We start from the raw sequence: 27,529 nt of genomic DNA, 5'->3' as shown, positions 1-27,529 counted from the left end.
GACCAGTGGCGTAGCCAGGAATTTTTCAGTGGGGGGGGGGGGGGGGGGCCCGCCCCCCGTGGCTACGCCACTGGAGTAGACCACATAGCACCATCCGCTGTTTGTCTACTAGGCCTATATATAATATACGAGGTCTTTATCGGTTGGAGTGATACAATCATTTGAGTGATACAACCAGTTGAAGTCAAACCGTTGACCATTCAATACAATTCGGTGACCCGAGGTAAATATGGTTCACTTCTTGTCGGAATCTCTGGTGATCCACCCTAGTTTGTACATCACACCTTCCATCACCATGACAACGAGTGACACGGACCAGATACCTCCCATCAGAATAAACGCGCCGTCGTAACTTCCGCTTACATCATACATCCAACCTGAAAATAGACCAGCCAAAATCAACTCAAGATTTGTTCTTTGGATTAAGTACGCTTCAGGCTTAATAAAAACATTTCACTGCCATGCGTTTCCTCTAGTTTCTCAAGGCAAATGAAAGAGCATTTAACTGTAATACAGGGTGAGTAACAAAACAACCCCAAATGTCGGGATCATTGTTTTAGTGAAGTTCTGCATGTAGCACTTTCAAAATCTAGTAAATGAAAGCCCATTTCATAAACTTTCTTTTAGTACGAGAATCATTCAAATCATCATGTACTTTTAAAGTTATGGAATTTAAACACAACCACCGTTTTAAAGTTTTGTCCACGGATCACCAAAAGGTAAGTGTTCTTTCAACAAAACGAAAACAAATCACATTAAAGGATGTGTGATTTGCTTTCGTTTTGCTGAAAGAACGCACACCTTTTTTTGGGGGGGGGGCTAGCCGGTTGAATCATACCGAACAAGAAAATCATTAATTGAATGCTCGGCAGTATATTAATCGTCTTCGACAGATTGTCAGACAAATATAATAGGGTTTAAGGTTGCTTTTATAATATCAAGTCCAGTCTGCAAAATGTGGAGACGAGAACTCATCGCACGTACATGGATATTGAATGTCCGTGCACGGACTATTTTAACAAGCATAATCGGTATTGACAAAGTAACTCTCTGGCCGGGAGTCCATTAAGGCTTCTCCAAAAATGGATGTTTGCTGATGTTAACAAGGGAAGTTGTTAAAGTTTACCCGGTAAGAATCCAAGGCTGGTTGTGGCAAATCCACTCAAGACTCCCATCCAACTGAAAGCACTGACAAGATAATCCGCACCGAGCAGGTCTTTGGTATACACATCTAGCAGCGCACCAATCACGCCAGCTGCACCCATGAAAACCACAGCATTGACCATTAGCCACCAGTAGGTGTTCATCCATGGATCAGTGAAGAGGCAAGCGGCAGCCACGGTTATTGTCACGACCATCATTGTCCGGAGCCCCATCCAACCCCTGTCCACCACAGGTCCGTGAGCTACCTTCGCAACCAGATTAGCCACTCCAGCCGCTGCGGTGAAAGTCACGGCGTCTTGCCCGGATAATCCTTTAGCGTAAACGTGGTCCACGAAGTAGATAACCCACAGGTCGTTGACTAAGCGGTTGCAAATGAAGAGGACCGCCGTCAGGTAAAATGAGGCTTTCTCAAAGACCTCCAGGCCGAAATTCTGAGCGCAACGCGCACCACTGAACTGGAGTTCGAGGCAGCAGCAGCAGCATTTGGAACTGTGGGGCGGAGACTCGGAATCGCCAGGGAGCGGCTCGTACTCGTCGCCACTCGCACCACCGTGTCTTCGCGCCGTCGGCCTGTCGGTAAAGAGGGTCCCGCACGGGACAAGGTGCATGCAGATCCCGCCCAGGAGCAGCATGGCTCCCCTCCAACCATAGGTGTCCAGGAGGAGTTGAGTCAGAGGTGCGAAGACAATGAGAGCTACCGAATGGCCCGCGTGCCCGATGCCGTTAGCTGCGGTGTAGTGTGTCGTGAAGTACCGCCCCACCATCGCCCTGGTCAGGATATTGGCAAAACTTATACCACAGCCTGCGGAGAGGAAACATTTAAACAAATTCAACCCAAATTATTTCAGTTTGTAAATAACGTAAGGAGATCAACAGGCCGGTCTTCCCCATTCAGAAAAAAAATAGCATTTCCAACAAAACGTACAGTTGTATTGGTTACACCCCTATGTTTCGACAACCCTATGTTCCGACACCCCAATGTTCCGACTGCACATTTTCTTATCCTTATCCCGATCCCTATCCCTATCCATATCTCTAATCCTACCCCTAACCCTCACCGGGAGAAACACAATCTTATGTGCAGGTTGTCGGAACATTTATGTCGGAACACAGGGGTGTCGGAACATAGGTTGAGTAGTCGGAACATAGGGGTGTCGGAACATAGGGTGTAGGAACATAGGGGTGTAGGGACATAGGTTGAGTAGTCCGAACATAGGGGTGTCGGAACATAGGATGTAGGAACATAGGGGTGTAGGGACATAGGTTGAGTAGTCCGAACATAGGTTAAGTAGTCCGAACATAGGGGTGTCGGAACATAGGGGTGTCGGAACATAGGTTGAGTAGTCCGAACATAGGGTGTAGGAACATAGGGGTGTAGGAACATAGGTTGAGTAGTCCGAACATAGGGGTGTCGGAACATAGGGTGTAGGAACATAGGGGTGTAGGGACATAGGTTGAGTAGTCCGAACATAGGTTAAGTAGTCCGAACATAGGGGTGTCGGAACATAGGGGTGTCGGAACATAGGTTGAGTAGTCCGAACATAGGGTGTAGGAACATAGGGGTGTAGGAACATAGGTTGAGTAGTCCGAACATAGGGGTGTCGGAACATAGGGGGTAGGAACATAGGGGTATAGGAACATAGGTTGAGTAGTCCGAACATAGGGGTGTCGGAACATAGGGGTGTCGGAATACAGGGGTGTCGGAACATAGGTTGAGTAGTCGGAACATAGTGGTGTCGGAACATAGGGTGTCGGAACATAGGGGTGTAGGAACATAGGTTGAGTTGTCCGAACATAGGGGTGTCGGAACATAGGGGTGTCGGAACACAGGTGTGTCGGAACATAGGTTGAGTTTTCGGAACATAGGGGTGTCGGAACATAGGGGTGTAGGAACATAGGAGTGTAGGAACATAGGTTGAGTTGTCCGAACATAGGGGTGTCGGAACATAGGGGTGTCGGAACACAGGTGTGTCGGAACATAGGTTGAGTTGTCGGAACATAGGGGTGTCGGAACATAGGGTGAAGGAACGTAGGAGTGTAGGAACATAGGTTGAGTTGTCCGAACATAGGGGTGTCGGAACATAGGGGTGTCGGAACATAGGGGTGTCGGAACATAGGTTGAGTTGTCGGAACATAGGGGTGTCGGAACACAAAAAACCCAAAATACTTCACGATTCAATGTTGGTGAAAGTGAGCCACATTCAGGGAGATGGTTCAGTTTGGACTCGGTCTCTAAAACCAGTGTGTTTCGTTTGCACAAGCTCTTCCAAATTATAATCAATTAATCAATGATTATTGAGCAGCTATAAAATCAGTATCTGAATAAACCTGCAAAGGCCTGTTCAAAGTCTGTAGAATAGGTATTTTGTATAATTTAGACGGGACTTCGGAAAGTCAAAGGCTCATCTCCAATGGAAGAATCAATGGTTTAAACATTAATGTTTTTTAAGGAGGCAATGGATGATTCAACATGGGTGACTTGTGTGCCATTCTGAATTCGTGAGGTGCAGCTTAGCATCCACATTACTATCGACCAGTTTCGTTACCTGAGAGCAGAGTCAAAGACACAGCAAATTGTATGACAGATGTTGCCAAGGAGGCCACCACTAGAGATCCACCAATCAGCACACCGCTCATCATAATGACCATCCGGGGTCCAAATTTCATCTCCAGCGGCCCGGCAAAAGGTCCTATTTATATCAAGAATATAACAAAATGTTGGTAAGCATCGTCAATATTCTAAAGTAGAAAGATTGCGGGTAACACCATGTGGAAAGTAATCTCTTCTTGGGGTACTGTGGTCCGATGGTTATGGTGTTCGACTCGTGTGCCGTGGTACATGGGTTCGAATCCTGAGCGTGGGAACATGGTGCTTGTGCTCTCTTTACCATTATTGCTTCGTCCTTCGGATGGGACGTAAAGCCGTAGGTCCCGTGTGTTGTGTAGTGCACGTTAAAGAACCCAGCAACACTTATCGCTCAGAGAAGGGCTTTGCCCCAGTATTTCTGGCAGTGGCTGCAATATGCGCCGCAGCACCTTGTAAACCCTTATAAGGTGCTACTTAGTGGGCGTCATATTTCTCATAAAACTTAATTTACCTGTCTTTAATAATCTACATAACTTCCAGCGCCTTGAGTACCCAAGAGTTGGTACTATGGTAGATACGTGCGCTACATAAGACTCCGGTATTATTATTATCATTATTATTATCAAGAAGTGTGGTTCTGAGAAGAACCGCTTGGTTGGGTGTAGAACTCCAACTCACAATCCTGTGGCACATAACGTTTACCGAGAATAGACTTGTTTACTGAATAAAAGCCCAACAAACTCCCACCTATAACACCATTTCTAAATACGTTCCTTTCCCCGAACTTATAATTTTTACTAAATTCTCGACCCCGGGAAACGGTTTAGAAAACTTTCGACACCAAAAGTCGTTCTTTAATATGTTGCTATTAGGGATGTGTGTGAATTGTTTTTCGTTTTGCTGAAAGAACGCACACCTTTTTGTGTGATCCGTGGACAGAACTTTAATTAAAACGGTGGTACCGTTGTGTTTAAAATTCCGTAACTTAAAAAGTACATGAATGATTTCAATGATTCGTGTACTAAAAGAAAGCTTATGAATTGGGCTTTCATATCCTAGATTTGGAAAGTGCTACATGCTACTATAGGGCGAGAGAGCAGTGGCGATTGCACCACGCGCCATGGATGTTATGCAACATATTAAATTAAAAATCGCTGGGATGCATGACATCATCGCCTTCACATGTCAGCCAAAATAAAAACAAACTACCAACAATGAAACCAACAAACAAACACATTTTGATTATTGTTTGTATAACGTGTAAGATCTCATAACTTAAATAGGCATTCTGTTGAAATGCAAAAACAACAAATATCTCATGGAGACACGTTGTAGTGAATTATTTGACATTATAGGAAGACACTGGGCATCAGGGAAACTTTTCGAGTGTCTCGCTAAAACTTAAACCATTTCCAGAACGACTTTCTGCATGTAGCACTTTCAAAACGAAAAAAAAATCACATTATGTGATTTTTTTTTTTCGTTTGAAAGTGTTACATGCAGAACTTCACTAAAACAATGGTCCCGATATTTGGGTTTCGGAAATTGTTTTACTCATCCTGTATACCGACGAACTTGTGCGCTAATCCCGTGTTTCGCTCGTAGCCCCCCCCCCCCCCCTCCCCTGCAAACAGGGCGCTGGGAGGGGTTGATGAGCTTCAAAGAATCTTGTGAAGGAAGTATGAATGACATTCTGTGTAACGTATCATGACTTTCGCACGCATCGCATATGCAACTAGCGCGCTACGCAACCTCGTCCCCAGTAGTGTCGAGCAGTACGCGCCTTCCACTACCTGCTCTCTTTAGTGGAGCTGCTTAGGTCCATTTTTGGCCCAAATCGTGCACTTTGTGGTAAAAGCATGAAATTTAGCAAATGGGGTCAAAATGGGCTAGAATTCATTTTAAGATCGGGAACCATCCTGGATCTTGCCCATTTTGGGGGCGGAGCTTGATTTTTTTTAAAAGGGGGCGCAAACAATACAAACTCATAAAAACTGTATTTAACATCCATTTTCCTTGTTTTTCTATGGTTTGAAATAAACTTAAACATAAAATATAACATTCTAGCATTCTAACACCAGTTAATTTCCACCCATTTTGTGGGCGTGGCCTAAATGTACAAAAGAGGCAGTATATATCAGCAGTTTGGTTCTAATATGGAAAACATTTTTCGGTTTGGTAGTAAAATCCTGAAAATTGGCAGGTCCAGTTAAAATGGGCTGAAAATAATTTTAAGAGGTGAACACATCTTGGATCTTGCACAATTTTGGGGGGCGGAGCTTGATTTTTCAAAAAGGGAGTGCAAAAAATAAAAAAACTCAGAAAAACTGTATTTAACATCCATTTTCCTTTGTTCTTCATGCTTGAAATAAACTTAGACGTGAGAAATAACTTTATGAGAAATAACACGTTAAAATTGTGCAGCAGCAGGATTCCAGTCGAACCAGTGAGTTTGGTGGTTTGAGACATCATCTTACATTGAAAGACATCATATTACATTGCCAACGCGCATGGCTATGGCGACGCGCGCGCATACCAGAAACCAGAGCCTTTTTTGGCCTAATAATCGTTTACTTCGTTTCGTATGAATAAAAAGGAGTAAATGCTTCAGATTTCAAATATGCACTTGTCATTTACAAGGCTGGGTTGGGGCAACCTTGAAATCATAAAGCAAAATAATTCTGCTCATAAACTACTGTATTCATAAAGTTCATAAAGTACAAATGATACCATATGTTTGTATGAATAAAGCATGGCATTTGCTTTTTCTACCACTTTCAAAGCATTTACTCGCATCTGTATGAATGAAAATTAAGCAAACACTTTTACTAAAAACCATTTGCTCTTGAGTAAATGGCCTGCAAAATGTAAAGCTTTACACGTTTATAGGTTTGCAGAAAATAAAACTATCGTAACCGAAACGGAAAGCGGCACAGGGGAGGGTCACGTGCTGGAGGACCGATACAAAAAAAGCGCATCAAACGTGACGAACGCAATGCCGTTTACGGGCACAATGCGCTGTGCATCGGCACCCATGGTCTACACGTGGATTGGGTTTTCAGTCCCTACCTGATTCCGTGGGTTTTCCCCAGACTATTCTTCTGGGGTTTTCCTCCCACCTCTAAAACTGTAATTTCTTCTCATTGTCTTCTCTCTACGGTTTTTTCCGGGGTTTGCGAGCTACAGTGCTTGGGGCATGCACTTTTGAGGATTACTTCGTTTCGTATGAATATAAAGGAGTAAATGCTTCAGATTTTAAATATGCACTTGTCATTTACAAGGCTGGGTTGGGGCAACCTTGAAATTATAAAGTAAAATAATTCTGCAAAAAAAATACTGCATTTAATAAAAGTTCATAAAGTACAAATGATACCATGTTTGTATGAATAAAACATGGCATTTGCTTTTGCTACCACTTTGAAGCATTTACTCGCATCTGTATGAATGACAATTACGCAAACACTTTTACTAAAAACCGTTTGCTAAATTCTGAAAATAATTACTTTTTACCTTTAAGCTTTTGCTACACTATAAGCGTTTACTTCGTTTCTTATGAATAAAAAGGAATAAATGCTTCAGATTTCAAATATTTACTTGTCATATTTCAAGGTTGGGTTGGGGCTACCTTAAAAATATAAAAGTACATAATTCTGCGCAAAAATTACTGCATTTATTAATGTTAATCGCGAAAAAGTACAAATAATACCATACGGTAGTTCGTATGAATAAAAACTGGCATTTGCATTACTCCCATCGGTATGAATAAAAATTAAGCAAAGGCTTTTACTAAAAACCATTTGCTCTTGAGTAAATGGCCTGCAAAATGTAAAGCTTTACACGTTTATAGGTTTGCAGAAAATAAAACTATCGTAACCGAAACGGAAAGCGGCACAGGGGAGGGTCACGTGCTGGATGACCGATACAAAAAAAGCGCATCAAACGTGACGAACGCAATGCCGTTTACGTGCACAATGCGCTGTGCATCGGCACCCATGGTCTACACGTGGATTGGGTTTTCAGTCCCTACCTGATTCCGTGGGTTTTCCCCAGACTATTCTTCTGGGGTTTTCCTCCCACCTCTAAAACTGTAAATTTTTGCTGGTAAAAACACAACTTTTCCATTTCTTTTAACTATGTTTACCATACACTGTAAAGATAAGTTTAAACGGTTGCAAGACTAATTGTTGCCCTTTAGGGGTGGAGCTACATTTTAAGGTAGGCGGCTATAAAAAAAATCATATCTAAATTGGTATGATTGTCTACAAGTAACTTACACAGGGTGAATCAAAAAAAAGGAAATCCAAATGGCAGGACACATTTTTTTAATGAAGTTCTGCATGAAGCACTATCAAAATCAAGATATGAAAGCCCAATTTATAAGCTTTGTTTTAGTACAAGAATCATTCAAATCACTTATGTACTTTTCAAGTTACAGAATTTTAAACACAAACACCGTCTTCAAAGTTCTGTCAGCAAAACGAAAACACTTCACATATAGGGGGATGCGCTGGAATTGTTTTCGTTTTGCTGAAAGAACACACACCATTTTTTGTGATACGTGGACAGAACTTTAAAACAGTGGTTGTGTTTAAAATTCCGTAACTTGAAAAGTACATAATGAGTGATTTGAATGATTCTTGTACTAAAAGAAAGCTTATGAATCGGCTTTCATATCCTAGATTTTGAAAGTACTACATGCAAAACTTTATTACAAAATAACATTTTGCACATAATATAAAAAATGAAGACCCTCGATAATTCTATCATATCCCACGAAAATCATATTGATTTTATATTGATTTTTTTTATATTGATTTTTAAAGATCAAATCTATTAATCTCTAACGAGACGTCACGTAACCCATTATGAGGTCATCATGAGTCACTTCAATTTTCATCTATAACACATCCCGGTCTAGGTACATACCAACTTTCAACCCAATCGGACCAGTGGTTCTGTAGATATTGGCCTTCAAAATATGCAATTTTAATATGGCGTCACATGTCACGTGACGTCATATTAAAAATAAAAAAATGAAACACCATGTCTGTTTGCAAACAGAACACAGGGCTTTTGGCATTTTACAAATGTTTATGTTTCGTTGGTCCTTTTGCAGTCACTTGTCATAGTGCTTCATGCAGTTAAAGGTTGTTCAAATGCTTAGAATAATTCCTAAAATATAATGTTATCACTTGACGTCACATACGTCACATGCCCTGCAATGACGTCATCTGTAAAACCCTTCTCAATACACATTTTGTCATTGTGGTCTTGGTTTGAACCAAGTTTAATGGTTATCCGATGAAAGAAAGTGTGCAATTTTGGAAGCAGAATAAAATCATAAATATTTAAAAATCATTAAAAAAATCAAATGATGACGTCATCGTGACGTCACTTCGGACTTTGCATACAAGTACCATATCTACCTACCCAAGTTTTTCAAAAATGTTGTGCAAATACCTATTACCTAACAAACCAAATACAAAAAAGAATTTTTAACTTTGCATGTTGCGTTCGTGAGATATGGCTAAACGGTCCAAAAATTCAAATATTCATAAAAAATCTCAGGATGGTGTCATCAGACGTCACTTCATTTTTTTTTTATCTATAACACATCCCGGTCTGGCCACATACCAAGTTTCAACCCAATCGGACTTACAGTTCTGTAGATTAAGAACTTCAGAAATATGACAAGTAAATATTTGAAATCTGAAGCATTTACTTCTTTTATATTCATACTAGTAAACGCTTATAGTGTAGCAAAACCTAAAAGGTAAAAACTAATTATTTTCAGATTTTAGCAAATGGTTTTGAGTAAAAGTGTTTGCTTAATTTTCATTCATACAGATGCGAGTAAACTGCTTCAAAATTGGAAGTAAAAGCAAATGCCATGTTTTATTCATACGAACATGGTATCATTTGTACCCTATGAACTTAGTTAATATTAATTTTACGCGATTAACATATAATTATTTGCTTTATAATTTCAAGGTTGCCCCAACCCAGCCTTGTGAATGACAAGTGCATATTTGAAATCTGAAGCATTTACTCCTTTTTATTCATACGAAACGAAGTATAAACGTTAAATAATTTTTTTCTGGTAATGAAACCAAGGATTTCTCAAAAGTGCATGCCCCAGGCACTGTAGCTCGCAACCCCCCCCCCCAAAAAAAAAAACCTATAGAGAAGACAATGAGAAGAAAGATGATTTTCCCTCGTTTGAATCAAGCTGCTCTAATGTACCGCCTCTTTACATATTTAGGCCACGCCCGCAAAGGGTGAAAATAACACGTGTTAGAATGTTAGAATTTACATCCACTTTGTTTCAAAGCATGAGAAACAAAGTGGATGTAAAATACAGTTTTCTGAGTTTTCTATTTTTGCACTCCCCTTTTGAAAAATCAAGCTCCGCCACCCAAATGGGCAAGATCCAAGATGCGTTCACCTCTAAAAATTATGTGTAGCCCATTTCAATTGGACATGCCAATTTTTAGAATTTTACCACCAAACTGAATGATGTTTTCCATATTAGAACCAAACTGCTAAGATATACCGCCTCTTTTACCATTTAGACCACGCCCACAAAATGGGTGGAAAATAACAGGTGTTAGAATTCTAGAATGTCTTATTTCTACTTGAGTTTATTTCAAAGCGTAAAAAAAACAAGGAAATTTGATGTTAAATTCAGTTTTCATGAGTTTGTATTGTTTGCACCCCCTTTTTTTGAAAAATCAAGCTCCGCCCCCAAAATGGGCAAGATCCAGGATGGGTCCCGATCTCAAAATGATTTTTAGCCCATTTTGACCCCACATGCCAAATTTCATGCTTTTACCACAAAGTGCACGATTTTTCGCTTAGCAGCTCCACTACTTACCCTGGTATTGGATCATTTGCATGGTGAAAATTGTTTTAAAACGGATGCAAAATGAGGAATTCTCTGGTGTCATCCCGTGCTTTACATCAGCGCGTTTTTTGTATTATTGGTTTGTGGTGTATGGGGTAAGGGCACGATCAATTCGTCGCGGCGTGAGCATGGCGTGAGTTACGAAAACACGATGTTTTTCAAAGTAAACATGTTATCTTATCCAGTCAATATGCAGTTTCAAATTTCATATTAAAATGAACGAATTGGAAAGGAAAGGATTCTTGTTGAGAAGGTGTGGACGTTATAATTACAATGAACGTGAAAACACGTTGGAAATAACAACACCAACTACACGATATAAATCCAGTTCTTGCTCATTGCGGTATGGAATCAGGATACAGGAAGAACGTTTCCTCTACAAGGCATACTATTGGAAACGAGGTTGGAAATCAAGTAAGCCCTGGGGACGAGGTTGCGCGCTAAGTATGCTTCACAGCTCTAGCGAGTTTGTGTGCAGCATCTATGTCACAGGTCACGCAAAATGTATCCAGTCAGAGCTCAAACAAGATCAGCCGTTCCCAGCGTCGTCCTGTTTGTAAGCACAAGATGTGCGCATGCGCGCACACGTAAAAAGTCATTGCTACCTAGTCTGGTTCCCAGACCAACAGATTATTAGTATTTCTGAAGATCAGAAAAATTAAGTCAGAATATTTTGTTCTCGGAACCAGACTACTTGCTACCACGCGAAAATACGCTTACGCGGAACTTTCTGGAATAGGCCTAGTTAGTGCAAATTCTTTTCATACTGAAAAGCCGTGAAATTGGGCCATGATCGTCGCCCGAGAGCCCAGCCCGTGCGATTCACAGGACGAGCGACCTAGTGCAACACTCATTGTATCCCCCTCCCCATCCCCCCAAAAAGGAACGAAGATTAATTTACCTTAATTTATACTGCATGCTGTTATTCATTTAATATTACAACTGAAAATGGTATGCAGAACATGTATGTTTCCTTTCGCAATTATTACAGATTAATTGATGTCGTATGCGAACGTTTATGTCGCACACGAATACAAGATAATTTTGATATTATTTGCTGGTAACGATGATTTAAATTAGCAAAAATTACGCATGTCACCTCATGCATATTATTCATTTTAATAACACTTTAACAGCTGTTCAGGGAAGTGGTACGCACAACACGTATGTTTCGCAAACAATGTTACGTCATTTTGAACCTTTTTGTCGCACATCATTAATCACCACGAATACAAGATAACTTGAACAAAACCGAGGGTGCTTCTTTTCAAGTAAATCGTTATATTGCCATATCAGTGCCTCAGTGGAGAATTAGAGGTTGCTCAAATAAACTACACAAAAATTGACTTCAGGAAACACAAGTATTGCAAACCAGAAGACAAAAAATCTATGTTTCACGAAATATGATGCTTAATTTAATTCTGGCAAACAGAATGAATTATTCTACATGGTGGAAATTGTGCATAGAAATTAAAGCTGGCGTTAAAATAAACGTACCTCGCTAAAATCTCCACTTTATAGCTGTCACACTGACATTGTTGACTGAATATTACCAGATTCCCCAAAATTAGTACAGATTTTCCGCGTGAATAATAAAAAGGAGCATACTTTAATATCGCCTCATTCATAAATGATTTGATATCTGGAAGAGTATGGTCATTTCGTTTGCGCAAATATTTCGCTTCCTTTTGATTTACAAATGCAACATTTTGTTCAGAGGGTCGAAACTAAGTATAGCAACTGGAAAAAATGTTGCATCCTGACGCCACTTTTTGTCATATTCATCGCAGGTCAGTCACTGCAAAAAATTTTGAAAAGACATGAATTTTGGACTGAGAAACATTTCCAATTTTGTTAGAAAATACTTTGAAAGTGCACTCGACTATCTCTCCATAGACTTTGTACACAAACTCAGAAGTGGCGCCTGGATAGTACATTCTCTCATCCTTATTAATTAAGTGCTTATCTATACTTGAAGTAACCTCTCGACCTACCCACAAAGTCGCTGATTCCGTTGATGATGGCGATAGTCCAGCCTACCAGCCACGTACTCGATTGAAACTCTTCCTGCAAGACGGGCAGCATCACGCCAAGGCCCTTGATGAGACCAGTCCAGACCAGCCAGGTCATGTGCAGGGAGAGCACAGCACACCATCCCGATCGAACTTGAGCCGACAGACAACCCATAGTTGCTCCAACACTGCAATGAAGGGTAACCAGAAAGCTATAACCTCCACGATGATAAGCTATGGCATATATTTGAGCGAATGATGGCTTCAATAAACGTACGCGTGATATTTCTGTTTGTAGCCTGTACGCAAACAATAATTGCGGCGTTATACCGCGACTCCGTTCTTTCAAAAATCTTGTTTTCTTATCAAAATTATGAGTATAGCTGAGGAGGACTGTTCTTTAGCAAGACTAGGCTCCTGTTCCAGCCCCTTCCCGCTCAATGAACCGTTGATTGGATGCTCTTCCCGTGGTTACGAAAGTGCGAGTGAGTAATACTCTAAAAAGTGGACGACTCCTTCGCCCGCACGCAACGCCCTATGATCCACGGGGCCCAGTGACGGCTAAACATATTCGGATAAATTTCATATAGGTTGCAGACCAGTAAATCGGTCCGAATTGCCTGCGCCGGCCAAATCACGATTTGCAAGCCCTCAAAATCTGCAGTATTTGAGCATGCTGTGGGCCATGAACTTGAGGGTTTGTGGAAATATGGGTGGAAGCCGTGCACAGGACTGTGAGCTTGTAGTTCCGTTCAATCTGGATGAAATTGGGGCCCTTAAAGCGCTCTATTTTGCAATGGAGTGTAGGCATCGTTTTTCAACATGGCGATGGGCTTGAGGACTATTTTCAGGGGTGATCATCTTCGGATGGAAATTTCTCCTAAAAGTCATCAGTTAACCACCCCCCCCCAAAAAAAAATGAAAGATGATGAAATAAGCTTTAATTTGATGTGTGTCTCGAACACCTTGGAGAGTTGTGAGTATTTTTCCCGAATTTCTGAAGTGTGAGCATTTACCATTGGGGTCTATGGAAGTTTATTTACTGGTCTGCAACCATAAGCATTCGCGCCCTCTGGAGATGTACGCGCAGCTCAATGTCTCCTTCGCTCGTACCCCGCCCTGCAAACAGGACGTTGGGATACTCTGATGAATTCATGGATTTTGCGTGACCAGTGATCTGCGCGTCATCAAGGTTATGACTCTGCAAGGTTTGCAACGGCCGTTAAGACTGATTCATTACTCTTTAATTCCAGTTTAGAGATGTTTTTTCTCGTTGAAAAGCGTCATAATGTAGGAAATTTTGTAAAACTTATCTGTGTTGTAAATTTACAATTCCCGTCACTCGCTCAGGCTCCATTTCGAATCACGAACGGTCGGATTGCATTATGCGACGCTCAATATTGTGTCCACATGGTCCGCAATGAAACAGAAATCACATCCGGTATGGAATGTGCGCAATTCTATGGGAAGTTTTCGGATGGCATTTGCGCACATTGTCTAACTGCGGTCTTGAACAGCTGCAGCCAGATGCTTTATATATATTAGGTCATAGGCCACTTCCTTCACAAGATTCTGCGATTCATCAGAGTATCACAGCGTCCTGTTTGCAGGGCGGGGGTACGAGCGAAAATGTCTCCATCAAATTGGCATTCAAATTTAGTCGGTGTGGATTTGCCCCATAAAGCAATTTCGCGTTCCAGTTACCATTAACTTGAATGGACGAACAATTCGTGACGAAAGTAGAACGGAAATTTTAAATAGGACCTACGTTAATTTGCCTGGATCATCACAAAAGCTTGATTATAAATGTATTAAATGACTTACTGTACGCCTTGCAAAGCCTGGTCAAAAATGCTGCATAAAGTGTACATCTTATTTTCTTGTATTGGACGCATATGCTTTAGTTAATTAAAGCTGTAGTTCATCATTTGCAGCTATTCAAAAAGTGACTGACGTAATTAGTGTTGAAAAACGTATTTAGCTGAAAGATAGTAAGGGGACTAAACTCCCTGGGAAATTATTCTTTCTGGCATGCTGTTATTTTGAAGAAATCAACGAAAGAAGGCCTTTCCAACTGTGCTTCTTAAGACGCACTGTTGGAAATTTCCGTTAGTAGTTCGTTTTTTTTATTCAGCGAAGCGCGCGCAAGCGTTGACACGACGCACACGCACGCGTGCGGTTGCTATAATTCGTCGGATCAGTGCGCGACATCGGGTAGCTGCATTCGGCTCAGTAATAAGAACGTGTCTTGGACATAGATATAGAACTTAAAAAACTAGATCGGACACGCGTATGATACGCGCGTTTTGACAGGACGCTGCCATTGGTCACGTGAATAGGGTCAAAAGTTTAAACGCGCATTTCTTCGGCATGACGATCACTTGTACTGTACTCCATCACTGCTTGAAAATGGTGGCAATCTGTGCGGCAGCAAAGTTCAACGAAGACGGAGAAAGGGACCCGGAGGACAGTCTCTCAAGAAGTTAACATCATGTGTGAGTAACTTAATACACAGAATTTATCTCTTGAGAGTGCATTTCGAACAAGACAGCTTTTATAAAAATTAACTCAATATAAGCTACGTTACGCAATGCCAAATGGGCATAAATCACAGGAATGGGCGGTGGAGAAAACCCCCATGTGTGATCCAAAGGATCCTCCGAATTTTGTAATAACCGCGCAGGGCCTACTTAAAATATTTTCAGTGTATTGTTTTAAAAGTTAAGATGGTACCCCTGATCCTGAACATCGAATAACAATTATTTCTGGCCTAACATCACCCTCCCCTCTCCTGCTTTTCAATAATAGTCCGCGGGGAACGAGGATTGGGAGTCACTTTTTGTTGTGGGATGTGGGTGATTAAAGAAAATGCACCATTCTCCTAGTTTGAACACATCAATGAGAAATATTCCAAATGGCAGCAAATGGAATCCAACAAAGCACCATCGTCTTTGCAGCGACCATTTCCCTGCAGAGTGCTTCAAGGTGGAATGGGGGAAAACACGTCTGCGTGTCGATGCCATACCGTCAATCTTTGAAGACTACCCGACTCATTTGAAGCCTGTAAGTATTACAATGAGCCTTGGGGCCAGGATAGGCTATCGATAATTACTGTCATGTATTTAAATATTTCGTAGAAAGACTACAGTCTCGTGTATGGACTTCAGCACGAGAGAGAAAAGCTGCCAACAGCAAGGAAAGAACCGACCCAAGCCCCCGTCGAAGATATTGCTTCAGTGCACGGCTGTACCGGCAAAACAAACATCAGCGATAGAGCATGCATACAGTCTACCACCAGAAATGGATCTACCCTCGGAAGTAGCAGGAAGGCTATATATTCCAAGCTTGAACAGGAAAACAGACAACTCCGGCAGGAAAATCGACGATCATGTCGAAAAAGATCTTATCCGTCAAAGAGGTGGTAAAAGGCCTGTAAGAGGAGCAACTTGTTACTCCAGAGATGGCCGACCAGATGGAAACACAGTTTCCTATTCTGCAATTGGAAGTCACTTTGCTGGAGCTGGGAAAACTGCGCCTTGCTCAACGAATCACAATCATAGTGAACAGATGAAGAAGTTTGCACTGCTCGACAAAAGCGTACGTCTTCGTCAGAAAGAAGATTGCACTGCCGACTGTGCGTACAGTGAGGAGATAGCTGGCCACGCATGCATAACTGGGCCTCGTGCGTGGACCATAGCTAAAATTTAACAAGTTTCGCTTAGTATTTCGTTATCGTCTTATTGTTGCTCCTCAGAAATTGAAAGATTGAATAGCCCTCTGTTTGCGTTCATGCATATGAGGAAGATATATTGGATTACTTATTCTGGTTCATAAATTTATGGGAAGCAATACTCACCTGCTGGTAGTTGCATAGGCTAGACCTTTATATAAATATTCGGATGGTGACAACCAAATGTATTTTTTTCATGAGCAATGATATTCTTGACACCTTGATTAATGGCTATGGATATGGAACTGCCATTTCATCAGTGTATTTATTAGCTAACGAGTAATTTTTCATTGTATATAAATTGTTTATTACCTAAAAGTTATTTAAGTATTAGTTTGTTCAGTATTCACAACAGATGGCCAGAGACTTGTTTTTGTAGTCATCCATTCATTTCAAATGTAATGTTCCTATTGATGTTAGCAGTATTAAAGCAAAGCAATATTTCGAGTGCCCGTTTTTATCGTTGCTCATTTACAAAATGATTTTCTGTTATTTCATTTTGATGTTGGTAAAATTAAAAGTTTATGTTTTGTCTGATAGGCAAGTAACGGTTGATTTTTATTGCACATTTTAAACTAGAACGGCGAAGCCGCCATGGCTCGCTGTTCAAGGCAGGAAGGGAGGCTGAAGGTAGGGTTGGGGATGGGCATGATGGAAGGGGATCAGGATTCTTGTTGATGTGCCTAGGTGTAGGGGTCAGTTTTTAAATGTCAACATAAAAAGTCAACAGATTACCTAATAAATACATGTGTATATAGGTTAGCCGTCACTGTATTATTGTGCAGTCGCCACAAATGCAGAACAAGAATGGGTATACATGTACATGTAGACACAGCACCATCACCACCTCCCCCAAACCTTACCCCATCCCAAAACCTTACCCCATCCCCAACCCGCCCCCTCCACCACCCAACCCCCTACCCACACCCATTCCATCCTCCCCTAACCATCCCCACCCTATCACCTACACATCCCAACCCCACCCAAACTCCAATCCCTATCTCCTTCCCCCTCCCCTGACCCGTACACTCCCCTACCCCAACCCCCTACACCCACCTACCCTATCTTCCCCTATCTGTCCTTACCCACCCTACACATCCCCACCCTAACCCTTACTCGAATTCCAATATCCCGCCCACCCCATTCCCCCACCCATACATCCCACCTGACCCCCATGCAACCCCTACTCTGATCCCTATATACTGCCCCCTCCCCTTATCCAACCCCTACAACAACCCATCCCCAACCCAACCCTACTCCGATCCTATATCCCGCCCCCTGCCCAACCCCCTCCTAACCCAACCCCTACATCCATGCCCATCCTCTCCCTACCTGTCTCCCCCTACCTGTCTCTCCCTACCTGTTCCCACCCCACCCCTACAAATCCCCACCCCACCCAAACCCAGTATTCCAACCCCTCTCCCCACCCCACCCCACCCCACCCACCCCGCCCCACCCATCCTAGCTCCCCTACTCATCCTACTCACACAAACCCTAACTCCAACCCCTATCCCCCAACCCACCCCACCCCACCTTCCCCTACCCCATCCCTACTCCAACCCCATAAACTAAAAGATCAAACCAGAAGCTCATGCACATCCCCAAAATGCATAATGTACATGTACATGTTATACCGGTATACACACATGTACATGTTATACCAGTATACATGAACATGTAACAATTAAAAACTTTAACATTTCCTTGAATTAAAATTCCTCAAAAAAATCATTGAATTTACTGCAATGATATGAACCTAACTGAAGTTATAGAGATGATACATGACAACTGCTTTTATTTTTTTTCCCCAAGTTAACTAGAACCAAAAACTTCAACATTTTTATCTGAACGCGGACGGCCGGACAGACGGACGGACGGACGGACGTCCGGGCGCCCGGACAGACGGACGGAAATTGGTATTACATAGGCTCGCTTCTGCTTCGCAGCTCGCCAAAAAGAGGGGGAAATCTCATAAAACAGGTTGACATTTAATTACGCTTTTGACATTTGCCTTTGTTAAAGATATGAGAACACAATGTGGCTACTTTTCGGTACATATTAGTATCCTAGGCTGAAAATCAATTACCTTCAACACAGTCGCCAATTTAGCCCCAAATAAGACACAGAGGCAAACCCATGTGTAACTTTTCAAAGGAATGTGAAATGTCACATTGTCAAAAATCGTAGTTAAAAATGTCAACCTGTTGTTTAAGAACTTCAACGCATAGCTGAATTCAGGTGGGAGTGTTGGCGATATTTTTCCGTCCATCATTCACCAGCTGCCCTTTGCGCGTGTCCCTATTCACGTGACTTTGCATGCAGCGCGTCCATGAATAACCCAGAAGTTTTGTGCACAGCGAATGGCGCATTCGAACGCGCGTCCGATCTAGTTATTTTAAGTTCTATATCTAAGGTCTTGGACGCTGAATTCAGGCCCAATTCAAAACATGATTCAGCAGCTTTTGATTTGAAATCGAGATCCTAGAATGCTGTTTTTCTCGAAATATACAGCTGAAGCTGAGCTGAAACTTCATCAGGTTAGTTGTTCAGCACCCTTCTTCAGATTTTGAGTAGGTGTGTTGCTTCACACGAACAAATTGCACAAATTACAAATGATGGACTATACCTTTAAGTGTTCATGTGTACACACAGTGACACGTTAGAGTTGAATGAGCTTTAGTATATAGTTGAATATGTTAATCTTAAGCGTCATTACATTCCTATGAGGCGCCCTTTATGACTTTATTACGAAACAAATATATATAGAACGAAACCAAAATATATAGAACGAAACCAAAATATACAGAAAGGAACCAATATATACATTCCGTGCGAATTTGAACAAGGCCGCATTTGCTGCATAAATAAATTCGGAAGGGAAGACCATTATAATTAACGCGCATATACACAGCTGTCGGGAAACGATAGTCTAACCGAAATAAATACCGGGAAGTCGCAAAAATATTGGTCAATAGTTAAATACTGCATGGTACAATTAATCCAAAAAAAAAAAAAATTAGTTGCTGAAGGGTAGCGAAAATGAAGCTGAATATGATACATTTTACATATAATAGAATTAGGAGTATAATTTTGTACAAGCAAAGTGACAGCTGGCGATGTTAATTGCGTGATCAGGTTAATTCGGGTACGACCCGGTCACCGTTTTAAACTGGTACAAATTAATCTTCTTTTTCCGGACAATAATTCTCCGCTGTTTTCTGTTTTCTTTATAGTATAAACTTATAACTTTGAACATATATCAACCCTGATCCCGAGTGGTGCATATTACTCTGACGTAATGATGACGTCATCAGGTATCAAAGTACAAGCGATTTTTATTTCAAAATTGACAAACTTAACTTGTAACTCTTGAACAAAAACGATCAATTATGTTCATAGATCATTAATTGATAAATATTTTTGGTTGCGTACGTCAAGTCACTTGACCTTTATTTCCGGGTCTACCGGAAGGTCAATTCAGGAGGATTTAAAATACAGACAACACGGGTCTCAAATTTCAAAACGAACATAATTTCTTTCAAACGATTCGCGGGATGATAAACCTAGTATGAACTTGAAACCTGGTCGAAGAATGACGACAACTTTGACGTCATCATGCCGTCATCGGGTATCAAATTACAAAGAGTTTAAAAAATTACTTTTAATTATAACTTTAGAACGGAATAGAGTAGCGTTCTAATTTTTGTTATGTTCTAGACATTGCCTCCGCGTCTAACCAATTAGGGCAAGCCCGCTCAATGCATTTTGTACTGGAGCTCGGAACAGTTAAAATCGTTTATCCTCCGTGGTCCATGCGACTGAAATACACATTTGTATTTTTTGGACTCGACTTAAACAGCAACGTCTGCATGCGGCATGCAATGCGATATTGTGATCGTGCTCCGGGGGGAAACTTTAGAACGGAATAGAGTATTATTTTTGTTATTGTAATTTGACATTGCCTCCGCGTCTAACCAATTAGGGCAAGCCCGCTCAATGCATTTTGTACTGGAGCTCGGAACAGTTAAAATCGTTTATCCTTGTGTGTAGGATCCGTGGTCCATTCGACTGAAATACACATGGGGGCTCGTGCCATATTTTCAATATGGAGCGCTGATAAAACCCTACAATCAGGCACACTATATTAACTGAAAGTGTACAAATGCACCCTTTTCACGACTAGTTATTCAGGGGCCGGGAGAGACCGTTCGCATGTACGTCACATTCTTACATTTTGGTAGTGCAATTTCTTTTTTTATGGATTTTTTGGGTGGGGGCCTAACTAAAAAATGGGGGGGGGGAGGCTAAAGCCCCTCCAGCACCCCCCTCCCCAGCAAGGGCGGATCCAGAACACAATTTTTGGGGGGGCCAAAAAAAAAATTTGTAAAAAGTGGGTCTAAAAAATTACGGCGTGGGGTTCGGGGCCAAAAAATTTTGGATTCTAGATGCTCTGTGGTGCGATCTGAGGCAATTTCTGACCACTTTAACAAATTTTTTTGAGGAAAAGATGGTGGTGTACTCATTGCCTGCCATTATTGCGATGTCACATTAAAAAAAAAAAAAATTGGTTTCGTTTTGGGGGGGGGGCCATGGCCCCCTTTGGCCCCCCCCCCTGGATCCGCCCTTGCTCCCCAGCTGCTACAATAACGAACGTCACTGTATAGCCCTATGACGATAAGTGGACTGTAACTGAACTTTAGCCTCCGATTTTACAAAGCATTGGAAATGTGCATTGTACCGAGCAACCATCAATGACATTGTGTTCGTTTTGTATGACTTACCATACAATTTGACTCTTCAATAGTCAATAGTCCCAACACGCGCGCCATGTGTGAGATGTTTTGCATTTACCTGAACATGTTTCCCTCCCCAAATAATCACACTCTTACCTATTGCTAAGAGCCTGAATACAAAGACTATAATTCCTTGTTAACCCATTTGGGGTGGGGGGGGGGGTGTTACTCGGGGTGATGGAGGAGGTTTGAGTCATAATATTTTATAATATAATAGTTTAATATTATTTTATGGTGGATTGGGGGGGGGGTGTAGGGTGATATGGAGGAAGTTTGAGTCATAATATTTTATAATATAATAGTTTAATATTATTTTATGGTGGATTGGGGGGGGGGGGGGGGGTAGGGTGATATGGAGGAGGTTTGAGTCATAATATTTTATAATATAATAGTTTAATATTATTTTATGGTGGATGGGGGGGGGTTAGGGTTATATGGAGGAGGTTTGAGTCATAATATTTTATAATTTAATAGTTTAATACTATTTTATATATAGCACTGACTACTCTGCTGCTGCCTAGATAGAGAGGCAGGATAGGAAAGACATGATTTTGTGAGACTTCAGCTTTTGTTGAGGATTGGAACAAAAGTTATAAAAAAAATATTAACAGAAAAGGGACTGTTAACTGTACAACACACCAGGCGCGGATCCAGAAGGGGGGTTTGGGGTTAAAAAAAACAGCTCTGACTCGATTTTTTTATAGATATATATTTAAAACAATGTAAAAAAAAAAAAAAAAAAACCCACCCCCATCCCTGCTCTGACACCCACAAATGATGAGAAGTTTACCAGTAATAATGTCCGCCTGTGCCCAACATTCGGACTGAGCCAGCTGGGCATGGGCGTCGCCAGGATTTTTTCTAGAGGGGGCAAAAAAATGTTTTGCCAAAAAATGCTTGTATTTCTCAACACATTCTCGATTTATCAGTTTTAGAGGGGGCAGGGACATTTCCCCCCCCCCCCCAACTCATTAAATTTACACCACTTTGTCTTCGCGCCTCTTTTTTTTTTTTTTTTTTTTTTTTTTCTTTTCTTTTCCAGGGGGGGGGGGGGCAAGTTTCCCCCTCTTGCCCCTCCCTCGCGACGCCCATGCAGCTGGGGTACGGTGATATTTGTGAACTATTATGTAATATAGTGTTCATGATTGTCTGATTTGTACGGAAGACGGATAGTGCCACTCAGTAAGTCTGAATAATTTGTACGTGTGAAAAATTTTTTTTTTTGTACAGCGGCCGCCACTTATTACGTGTATTATGTGGCGGCCGCCACTTATCCTCTGTACAAAAAAATATTTTCACACGTACAAAAAAATATATATTCAGACTTTTGTACGTGTGAAAATATTTTTTTTGTACAGCGGCCGCCACTTATTATGTGGCGGCCACCACATATTAGTGGCGGCCGCTGTACACAAAAAATATGTTCACGTGTCCAAAAAAATACAGTCAGACTTATTGAGTGGCACTATCCGTCTTCCGTAGATTTGACCAGCGCTCCCATTGAAAGTATGGTACTGCAACAATTCCTGGATCTGCCCCTGAACACTTACGTCGATCATGACCAGATCAGGCAAAGTTTCGAGAAGGCTTCACGTAAGTACATCCCTTAGGCCCCCCAAAAAAGTCTCCGGTTTCTGGTATGGAGCTTGCCCCAAAAGTGGACGCGGCTTTTTTTTTTTTTTACCAGTTTTTTTTTTTTTTTTTGGCTTCAAATGTCGGCTGATGACTGCAAATGGTGCCCGACTAAACTTAGTGCAAATATATGGTAGGCCAGAGAGGCCACATAAAGCTTATTCTCGATCATAACCCCATCTAAAAACACATTAAAATTGTGCAGCAGTAGGATTCCAGTCAAACCAGTGAGTTTGGCGGTTTTCAGACATCATCTTGTATTGAAAAACAAACGTTTTCATTTTGCCGACGCGCATGGCTGCGGCGACGCGCGCGCATACCAGAAACCGGAGACTTTTTTTTTTGACCTTATCAAGTGTATCGAGTCATGGAGTATGAAGCCCGGGAAGGGACAGGGTGGAATTTTTTTTTGGAATTTCCTAATTCGTGGGAACGAATTAGTAATTCGTTCGCACGAATTACTAATTCGTGGGAACGAATTAGTAATTCGTGCCAACGAATTACTAATTCGTTCCCACGAATTACTAATTCGTGGGAACGAATTAGCAAACTCCAGTAATTCGTTCGCACGAATTACCAATTCGTTCGCACGAATAACTCCAGTAATTCGTTCGCACGAATTACTAATTCGTTCCCACGAATTAGTAATTCGTGCGAACGAAATAGGAATTCTTGCGAACGAAATAGGAATTCGTGCGAACGAAATAGGAATTCGTGCGAACGAAATGGGAATTCGTGCGAACGAATTACTAATTCGTGCGAACGAATTAGGAATTCGTGCGAACGAATTAGCAATTCGTGCGAACGAATTAGTTATTCGTGCGAACGAATTAGGAAATTCCAAAAAAAAAATCCACCCTGTCCCTTCCCGGGCTTCATAATGGAGCTATAAAACACATGCTATAAAAAACATATGTGTTTTATAGCTCCATGATCGAGTCGACAAACCTTTACACAACAATCGTATGCCCCCCCCCCCCCCTTAGTCAGTTTTGTCGGCAAAATCATGGTGCTGTCGGCAAAATAGAAAATGAAGGAATGAGAAAGAAGGGGAAAGGAAGAAACAATGGAGAATGTAAATAATAAACACCGCTGCTCAAAACCTGGTTCTAAAACCCCATGGCAAAAGATTGTACACTTTGTCATGTCGGCACGAGCTGCCATGCCGCGCGAGGTCGCTTCATATACGGAGGTTTACAGCTACATAGCTGTGCAAAACACTAGCACGTGCTCGCTCGCAGGCAGTTAAGAATTTAACTGATTCTAAGTGACCACTCAAAATCATGGATCAAGCTAAAGAGGGCAAATCTCGAAAGAAAGTCAAACTACAGTTTTGATGTGACGTTTGTGATATATCAGCTTTGATGACCGACCCCCATCTCCTTAAACAAGAGCACATTTCATTCAAGAAAGTGGCCAGGAGATGCCTCAGATTGCACCACACTGCACAGAGCATATACAGATCATCTAGCCCCCCAAAAATAAATTCCGTAAAAAAAAAATTGCATTAGCAAAAAGAAGGATTTTGTTGACATGCGAACGATCTGCCCCTAAAGAAGAAATAGCCTTGACAAGGGTGCATTAGTTAATATAGTGTGAATGATTTTAGGATTTTATTGGCGCTCCCCATTGAAATATGGCATGAGCCCCCCCCCCCCCCCCCCCCCCCCGGACAATTATATGTAAATAATTGTTTGGCAGTTTGCATTATATGTAAATAAATTTATTTGCCACTGCATTATTTATATATAATTTTTTTTGCAACCTAATTATTTACATATGACTTTGGGCAAACTAGAATTATTTATATATAATTTATTTGCAACCTTATTATATATATATAATTTTTGCACACTTTTTTTATTTATATATAATTTATTTGCAACCTTATTATATATATATAATTTTTGCACACTTTTTTTATTTATATATAATTTATTTGCAAACTTATTATTTATATATAATTTTTGCACACTTTTTTTATTTATATATAATTTATTTGCAAACTTATTATTTATATATAATTTTTGCACACTTTTTTTATTTATATATAATTTATAATAAATTATATATAAATAATTTTGTTAAATAATTTATTTACACATGGCGCCTCATATGTTTTTTACCCTCTGCAAGTTTTTCCTCATAAAACTCAGTATACCGATAAATCCTTGCCTAGCCCCAAACCTGCCATCTACCGATCATAAACAAAAGATGCATATGGTCTTTTAATCTTTTATATCTGCCATTCTCTGTAACAAACAAATACAACTGCAAATATATCGAGAGCTACATCGTTTGGCGAGTTAGAACTATGTGAATATTTTTATGAACAGAAATTCATCCACTTCCAGTGGAACCATTTGTTTTAACTTGAACCCAAAAAAATCCTTTCTTGTTTTGTAAGTTTCAGTATACTTCAGTATATTTCATCACAGTGCATCCAGAATCCAACATTTTCCGGGCCTTAAAGCGGACCCCTGGCCCTGTGGCCCCACGCCGTAAGGGCTCGGAAAATAAAACAAAACATACACGACGGAATTTACTAAATGTAAGAAAGCAGCCTTGCAACAATAATATTTACATGCGATGTCGTGCATAATGATACAATTCTTTTTCCAGAATTAAATGTAACAAAAAATGGAGATAAAAATACAGGGTTCTCCACTTTTCAGCACAGTTAAACGTTTTAAGAGAAACAGTATAATCTAAAACAAAATAATAAATAAATTGTCTTTATAATCCCAGCAAACTATTGCTAAAAACGTCAAATGAAAGTGGCCAGGAATCGCCTCAGATTGCACCACAGAGCATCCATATTCCAAATTAAGCCACGACGTAAGGGCTTTGCGCTCCGCTTTCGTATTAATTTTGTCCGTCCTTTAGAAATTCCAGCACCCCCTGGCAAAGATTTATTCCAGCGGCAGTGTGATAACCGCAAGATGGACAGAATAAACGGACCGGGGAACACTTGTAACTTGTAACTTTCGGTAGGTATTCTGTACCCCGGACAGTTTTAGCGGGGGAAGGAATTACCGTCTACATAGGCCTTACACCATACCGGCGCGGGGCACTTCAAGATGATTCCCCGCATACTATTTTAGAGATTCACGTCGACACTTGTTTTTGAAAAATCTATATGATATCGATTTTTTTTTCCAATTATTTACCCAGAAAATATCAAAGTTATGCACTTTCGAATGAGACATCGAACGAAAAGCATAAGTTACTGAATTATTTCTTCACAAAATTCAATATCGACTGCCAGACAATAATTCTAAAACTGACATTATTAGCCTAGGCCGTGCCGGCGTCGACTTGAAATTACAGCCGAGCCTATGGAAAGTGGCTTCAGCCGCTACCGAAGACGCGTGTGTAATTTCAAGCCGTTTAGCCAGGTAATTCGGACACGACCTTATTTGTCCTACAGCACATATTTACCAGGTTGTTTTAAAATGGTTACCATCATCACAACTGACCCAAATTATAACTCAGAGTTTTTTTAACTGAAAAAATATGAAACATCTAGCGTACTCACAAACTGACTCACAGGCACACGTTTAATAGGAGCTAGTGGCAAGCGGCAGTCGTGGCTGAAAGCGAACCATATAATAATGACCAAGTGGCATCTAAGGAATCTGAAACCAACCAAGAGCTTTGTTCATGCGTAAAGTGCGAGGGCTATACAATTCAATCATGCCTTTGTTAAAATGTTTTGAGCCAGCGAGCAATATTTTGGATTGGACATTGTGGCCGTGAAAAGGTCAGGCGAAACCAATTTGTTCAATGGCTTATCGGGCCAAAACCTCAACCTGCCTGCTAATTGTTTAAGGGTGCAACAGTGCAAAAAAAATTCCCATAGCCACTAGTGCTAAATGCCCATTCTTCAAAATTGTTTTAAAGTACTCAGAACTCTCACAGGTATTTAAGCTGCACAGAAAAATGATGATCGACATGTTATCTTTCCACTTCTTTTCATTTTTTGGTGGGTTGACCATTGACTTTTCGAGAAATTCTCGCCCAAAGAAGACGACCCCTGTTTTCCCCAAAGCGGAACGGTAGCCATCTTAAAAAACGATCCCTCCACAACATGGCAAAATAGCGCCACTCTCGAGCCCAATTGTATCCAAAATGCCCAGAATTAGAAGCCCCGAGTCCGGGCCAGAGGTTCATTGCCATATCTCTTCAATACCCCAATGTTATGGCTCTCAGAACTCTCTAATATAGAATATTTTGAGGGTATAACTTTTATTCATTAGCTCGGCGGGCCTAGTTACAGGCCTACAGGTGTGCACCCTTTAATTCCTCTACTCAATACTGACAACAAGGCGGTGTTCCATTGTCTTCAAAATGAACACTTCTGATGCTCGAGTTTCTGCAGTAAATTTTGACCTGATATTTCCTTCTTCATTATCCTTTTTTGGTTCGGTATGGTTACAAACTTACAACCCGCGTGAATCGTTTTTGTCTTAGCGAAATCATCTGCGGCAAATATTCCGCCACGAATAGCGCCACCTGTTGTGCGATAGTGTTCAAAATCGTCCCTTTCAACAGCGCCCCCAATGTGGTGTCCAATTCCCAAGATCAGTGCGAATTCCTCGTTCGTTCTTATTATTATTCCGTCTGCAACCCTCTGAAAAAAGGCCATTATTCGCATTACCAAACCTGCACTGCGAGAGTCGAACTATTGTCTGGCAGCCAATAATT

The 27,529-nt window shown here is 41.1% G+C and overlaps 1 protein-coding gene across 1 annotated transcript; it reads right to left on the bottom strand.

The window, feature by feature from the left end:
• Positions 1–57: 57 nt before the first annotated feature.
• Positions 58–26,426, bottom strand: LOC119743623 (monocarboxylate transporter 11-like). The gene is made up of 5 exons (XM_038220035.1): positions 26,361–26,426; positions 12,650–12,855; positions 3,711–3,854; positions 1,127–1,966; positions 58–377 (listed from the first exon to the last, which is right to left on the bottom strand). The coding sequence occupies exons 2-5, from the start codon at positions 12,840–12,842 to the stop codon at positions 235–237; spliced, it is 1,320 nt and encodes a 439-aa protein (XP_038075963.1). The 5' UTR covers positions 12,843–12,855; positions 26,361–26,426; the 3' UTR covers positions 58–234.
• Between the last annotated feature and the right edge of the window lie 1,103 nt (positions 26,427–27,529).

Source organism: Patiria miniata, unplaced genomic scaffold (genome assembly GCF_015706575.1).
Source record: "Patiria miniata isolate m_02_andy unplaced genomic scaffold, ASM1570657v1 HiC_scaffold_6, whole genome shotgun sequence".
Taxonomy (NCBI): domain Eukaryota; kingdom Metazoa; phylum Echinodermata; class Asteroidea; order Valvatida; family Asterinidae; genus Patiria; species Patiria miniata.
This window is presented reverse-complemented; position numbering and strand designations above follow the sequence as displayed.